General features: G+C 38.8%; 1 protein-coding gene across 2 annotated transcripts in view; it reads right to left on the bottom strand.

The window, feature by feature from the left end:
• Positions 1 to 818: 818 nt before the first annotated feature.
• Positions 819 to 6,936, bottom strand: part of LOC126259696 (electron transfer flavoprotein beta subunit lysine methyltransferase-like) — a 69,279-nt gene continuing 63,161 nt past the window's right edge. For both annotated transcript variants that reach the window (XM_049956659.1, XM_049956660.1), the window contains exon 4: positions 819 to 1,337. In XM_049956659.1, coding sequence (XP_049812616.1) covers positions 1,006 to 1,337 — 332 coding nt within the window. In that variant the 3' untranslated portion in view covers positions 819 to 1,005. The remainder of the gene's footprint in view (positions 1,338 to 6,936) is intronic.

Here is a 6,936-nt window from a genome sequence, read left to right as displayed (position 1 = left end):
GTGTGTGTGTGCGCGTGTGTGTTGTCTATTTCCGATGAAGGCCTTATTGGTAGTGAGCTTACTTTCTGATAGACTTTTTGTTGTGTCTATCTGTGACTCAGCATCCCCTCTATATGGTGAGTAGCAATGATCCCTTTCATAATTATTGACGGTTCTGTTAAGCATTCTTTTAAAATTCTTTGGAGTTTTTCCTGCTTAAGTGCCACATGTTACATCAACAGGCAGTTTGAACTTGATGCTATGGACTATGGGACTTGAGAGTTGAATGCTGACAAAGCCACATCAGCTGCCCACTGAGAAATTCAAGCAAATAAGTACATACAACATAATTCCATGTACACCTTTTACAATTACAAGATGGCTTGCACCACAGCAGTATTGAAACACAGACTTATTTTTATTTTGAATGTTTATGGCGTAGGCCCCTAAGTTGCAGTCTTGTGGACCTGATCAGGAGAATACTCTCAGCTGTAAATTCTATTTTACAAGTGAAGCAAGAGTATGGATTAACGCCCAATTAACAATGTCACTAGACACAGCATAAGTTTGCATTAGGAAGGACAAGAAAGGAAATCGACCCTATTCTTTTTGAAAGGACTATTTAAGTGCATGTCATAAATAATTTAGGGAAAACACAGACAATATAAATCTGGATGGCAGAACACAGATTTTAACCTCAGTCCTATCCAATGAGTCTAGTGTCTTAACCACTATGTCACGTAATTTGGTAGTTTTATGGATGTTTCTTAATTTATGTAAATGAGGTTTTGTAAGCATGCACGAAAATGTTATTCTTTTGCATAATCAGAGAAAACAGATAATTTCTGTTTACCTTTATTCTGCCCCACATACATGTATGTGTAAGATGATTTGAGAATTGTCTCTTATTACAAAAAACAACATACAGCAAGTGTGTTGTTAATAATTGAATGACTACAGTGTTTCACAGTTGTGAATGAAATCTGACATATTAACGCAGCATATTCTCCGCAGTAGAGTAGTTTATTACAAAATTTTCCACACAAATGCTGTAGAAAAACCTCTATTTTCAAGATTTGTTTGTGGTGGTAGGCTATATGTTGCCAGTAACTGCAAGTTTCCTTCTGGAATTACATTCATTGCATGTCGTCCTGGATCACCAACAAATATTGTCTTCCCAGCATTCTGCAGACTCTTGATCCATGGTTGAAGCCTTTGTGCAAACTCTGTGTCATATAGTACATCACCCAGCAAGATAATATCCCACTCAAAGCACGTCTTGCCTATCATGTCATTTAATGACACATTCACGTTCACTTGATTTAAGGAACAATTGAGGAGTATTGCCTCTCCTGCTACTGCAATAAGAAAGGTACTGTTAGTTTACAGTAACAAGCAGTTCAATACAAAAAATTATATTGATAAAAACTGTTTCAGCAGCTCCAAAATATTTATTTCCTCATTAACTCAAACACACGAAAAAATTGAGACTGTTTGCAATAGAAAGCTGAATGGGATAGTTGTTTTAAGTATTACATTGTTTGTTACAAACACTGAAAATAGAAGCAAGGAGGCTAAAAAATAAAAATCTCTATCAAAGACTAGAACAATAATATTCCACTGATATTATAGAAGATAATAGTGCAATACGAAGTGCAATGAGCATTTGAGAACTGTGGTAAGGAAGGCAAATGGTCAACTTTGGTTTATTGGGATAATTTTAAGAAAGAGTGGTTCATCTATACAGGAGGCCGCATATAAGATGCCGATGCAACTTATTCTTGAGTACTACTCAAGCATTTGGGATCCGTACCAGGTCAGACTGAAGGAAGACACTAAAGCAATTCAGAGGCACACTGCTAAATTTGTTTCTGGTAGGTTCGAACAACGTATAAGTGTTACGGAGATGCTTTGGGAACTAAAAAGGGAATCCCTGGAGGCAAGCTGATGTTCTCTTCGAGAAACACTATTGAGAAAATTTAGAGAACCAGCATTTAAAGCTGACTGCCGAATGATTCTACTGCTGCAAAATACAAGAAATTAGGGCTCATACGGAGGTGTACAGATATTCGTTTTTCCCTCGCTCTATTTGTGAGTGGAACAGGAGGGGAAATGACAAGTAGTGGTACACGGTACCCTCTTTCATGCACTGTGTAGCAGCTTGTGGAGTATCGATGCAGATGTAGGTGTAAGTGTAGGTGTAGATTAAAATTGGTGTTTGAATGAGTACTTTCTTGTTAATATGGCACAACAGTAACATTTTATAAAAACGTGGTATCTACACATGCAGTCAATCTAAAGAAAGGTTAAATACAAACGCTGCTGAAATTCTTAATCAAGAACTTTTAACTGTCACTTATTAACTGCATCAAATTGATTTTGGATATTTCTTGCCTAGCCTTTAATAGGAACATTATAAGGATATATGATAAAAACTTCATCAAAAGTTATGCACCCCCTGTGTATCTGTGAACATGTGTGGGGGTTTACACTTAAGGGAGGCGGGTGATTGAGATGTGCTCAAGCCTATCCTACATATAGATGGCACAGAAACCCCCCCTCCCCCCCCACACACACACACCCAGGACATCGTACAACCGTCAAAAAGGGGGGGGGGGGGGCTTCTGCAACGATACACTGTTAAGGTGCACCTGGTTCAATTCATGCTCAATTGGGAGCATATCTGGAGATTTTGTAGACCTTTCCATTTAGTCAATTCCCGCCTCCTCAAGGAAGGTGTTCCAGGGGTGGGCAGAGAGGGCTTGAACATTATCACCTTGAAACATGAATATATTCCCAATAAATTAACTTTAGGGCTGGACTGTAGATTGGAGGATGTTGTCCTGATAATGAACAGTTCTCAAATTACTGTTGACTGTAATGAGCAGTGTCCAACAAACACACACAATACAAGCTCAACATATCACTGTCTTATTACCTTGATAACCTGTGGTATGGCATGCCTGTGAGAGGCGTCTGTACCTGCCTGCCTCTACATACTTCTATGGCTATCCTTGCTGGTCAGAAAAATTCTGTATTTGTCAATGGAGAGAACCTGGCACCATTGATCCAGGTTCTGTTCCATATGTTCTGATGTTCTGTTATCGACTTACTCCACACACCAACTGCTGAGGGATTTGTACCTCATTTGTAATGGACTCCTAGAGGCCAAATTCATACTGCGGATGTGGTGTCATACTATTTTGGTCCACAAAAACCTCACATGCAACCACCATGAGGCAGTTCCTTAATATTTTGTGTATCACAGTTGTGGCTGTATGCCTGAAGTTGCTGTTCAGTACATCAATTTGAAGAGCAATTTCCCACACATAACCCTTCATGTTGTAAGTGACAATGCATACATGGTCTGAGCTTAAAACGACCCTTCAAGGAATTTTGACAGAATGAAAAGCGGAAACAAGTTGCAGTGTCCCAACTCAACTGAAGATATGCTCCTTTCTACTGAATGAGACTTAGAACGAAAGTTTACTTTTGCTTCTTTTATGCAGGTACATAGCACTTTGCTGTGGTCAAGAGTATTGAGATAGATGCTTATGATCAAAAAATGACATCAACTGCATACATGACAGAGGGGGTGCAAAATTTTTTTGAGCTGTTAATTTTTTCAGAATAATACTGGAAATAGATGCAACTTTACATAATAATAAAAATAAAATGAAGCAAGAAACCTGTAGGACTATCCACAAAAAAAGACGTCCAAAGCCTCTGAAATAACTTATAATTTTACGGAAAGTAGTCACAACTCACTGTATATCTGAATTACTGAACAGATTACAGCACATTAAAAGCATTGCTATTTATGATGTAGCTGAGTGGTGGCTAGAGTTCCGGATGGTTGTTGAGGATGCTACCAAGTGAAATGATACAGTCACAGAAAGAGTAAATGGCTAGATGTCCAAAATAGATGACAATATTGAACAGATAACAAGAAAGGTTAGAAATCATGCGTATAAATAGCTTTACAGAGTGCCAAATAAGCAATATCATTTTTAGAAGATTGTGAAAGAAACAAGTCTTCAGTTAACAGCATAAGTATATGTTTTTGCTTCTTTGTGTGAGGGAGAACAAGTAAATACATAATAAATATTTTTCATAGATATATGTTTCAAGAGTCTATTAATATAAATGACCAACATGATTGAAACGCACAGTAATTCATTGTTTGGTATTTGCTCCCCTGGGACAATATCTCCCCTGTGGCAACAAGTGACCGGGCAATCTTCGATGAAGAGACATGCGGGGGAGAATAAACTGACAGAACAATATCAAAAATAAAAAGGTGATTGTGACAGATCTGGCAGCAAGTACCGACAATAGGCAGGATGAGACCCATTGTCAGGAGGAGAGGAAGAGCAGCATAGTGGACCACTGGGCCGAGTCATATTCCTAACAGCAAACTGAAGAAATGGAAGGTATTCACAAAATTGAAATGATGAAAGAAATGAAAAGAACGTCATTGAAGAGGGTGCAACAACAGTTGAAGAAAACGAAAAGTAAGGTTACAAGAAACAAAACTATAGATTTCCAAGTTTTGCTGACATGTTGTTGTTGTTGTTGTTGTTGTTGTCTTCAGTCCTGGGACTGGTTTGATGCAGCTCTCCATGCTACTCTATCCTGTGCAAGCTTCTTCATCTCCCAGTACCTACTGCAACCTACATCCTACTGAATCTGCTTAGTGTATTCATCTCTTGGTCTCCCTCTACGACTTTTACCCTCCACGCTGCCCTCCAATGCTAAATTTGTGATCCCTTGATGCCTCAGAACATGTCCTACCAACTGGTCCCTTCTTCTTGTCAAGTTGTGCCACAAAATCCTCTTCTCCCCAATTCTATTCAATACCTCCTCATTAGTTATGTGATCTATCCATCTAATCTTCAGCATTCTTCTGTAGCACCACATTTCGAAAGCTTCTATTCTCTTCTTGTCCAAACTATTTATTGTCCATGTTTCACTTCCATACATGGCTACACTCCATACAAATACTTTCAGAAACGACTTCCTGACACTTAAATCTATACTCGATATTAACAAATTTCTCTTCTTCAGAAACTCTTTCCTTGCCATTGCCAGTCTACATTTTATATCCTCTCTACTTCGACCTTTGTCAGTTATTTTGCTCCCCAAATAGCAAAACTCTTTTACTACTTTAAATGTTTCATTTCCTAATCTAATTCCCTCAGCATCACCCGACCCTATTCGACTACATTCCATTATCCTCGTTTTGCTTTTGTTGATGTTCATCTTATATCCTCCTTTCAAGACACTGTCCATTCCGTTCAACTGCTCTTCCAAGTCCTTTGCTGTCTCTGACAAAATTACAATGTCAGCGGCGAACCTCAAAGTTTTTATTTCTTCTCCATGGATATTAATACCTACTCCAATTTTCCTTTTGTTTCCTTTACTACTTGCTCAATATACAGATTGAATAACATTGGGGACAGGCTACAACATGTCTCACTCCCTTCCCAACAGCTGCTTCCCTTTCATGCCTCTTGACTCTTATAACTGCCATCTGGTTTCTGTACAAATTGTAAATAGCCTTTCGCTCCCTGTATTTTACCCCTGCTACCTTTAGAATTTGAAACAGTATTCCAGTCAACATCGTCAAAAGCTTTCTCTAAGTCTACAAATGCTATAAATGTAGGTTTGCCTTTTCTTAATCTATTTTCTAAGATAAGTCGTAGGGTCAGTATTGCCTCACGTGTTCCAACATTTCTGCGGAATCCAAACTGATCTTCGCCGAGGTCGGCTTCTACCAGTTTTTCCATTCGTCTGTAAATAATTAGTGTTAGTATTTTGCAGCTGTGACTTATTAAACTGATAGTTCGGTAATTTTCACATCTGTCAACACCTGCTTTCTTAGGGATTGGAATTATTGTATTCTTCTTGAAGTCTGAGGGTATTTCGCCTGTCTCATACATCTTGCTCACCAGATGGTAGAGTTTTCTCAGGACTGGTTCTCCCAAGGCTGTCAGTAGTTCTAATGGAATGTTGTCTACTCCCGGGGCCTTGTTTCGACTTTCAGTGCTCTGTCAAACTCTTCACGCAGTATCATATCCCCCCTTTCATCTTCATCTACATCCTCTTCCCTTTCCATAATATTGTCCTCAAGTACATCGCCCTTGTATAGACCCTCTATATACTCCTTCCACCTTTCTGCTTTCCCTTCTTTGCTTCGAACTGGGTTTGCATCTGAGCTCTTGATATTCATACAAGTGGTTCTCTTTTCTCCAAAGGTTTCTTTAATTTTCCTGTAGGTAGTGTCTATCTTACCCCTAGTGAGATAAGCCTCTATATCCTTACATTTGTCCTCTAGCCATCCCTGCTTAGCCATTTTGCACTTCCTGTCGATCTCATTTTTGAGACGTTTGTATTCCTTTTTGCCTGCTTCATTTACAGCGTTTTTATATTTTCTCCTTTCATCAATTAAATTCAATATTTTCCCAAGGATTTCTACTAGACCTTGTCTTTTTACCTACTTGATCCTCTGCTGCCTTCACTACTTCATCCCTCAGAGCTACCCATTCTTCTTCTACTGTATTTCTTTCCCCCATTCCTGTCAATTGTTCCCTTATGCTCTACCTGAAACTCTGTACAACCTCTGGTTTAGTCAGTTTATCCAGGTCCCATCTCCTTAAATTCCCACCTTTTTGCAGTTTCTTCAGTTTTAATCTACAGTTCATAACCAATAGATTGTGGTCCAAGTCCACATCTGCCCCTGGAAGTGTCTTACAATTTAAAACCTGGTTCCTAAATCTCTGTCCTACCATTATATAATCTATCTGATACCTTCTAGTATCTCCAGGATTCTTGCATGTATACAACCTTCTTTTATGATTCTTGAACCAAGTGTTAGCTATGATTAAGTTACGCTCTGTGTAAAAATCTACAAGACGGCTTCCTCTTTCATTTCTCTCCCCCAATTCATATTCACCC

This window comes from Schistocerca nitens, chromosome 5 (assembly GCF_023898315.1).
Source record: "Schistocerca nitens isolate TAMUIC-IGC-003100 chromosome 5, iqSchNite1.1, whole genome shotgun sequence".
Classification (NCBI taxonomy): Eukaryota; Metazoa; Arthropoda; class Insecta; order Orthoptera; family Acrididae; genus Schistocerca; species Schistocerca nitens.
This window is presented reverse-complemented; position numbering and strand designations above follow the sequence as displayed.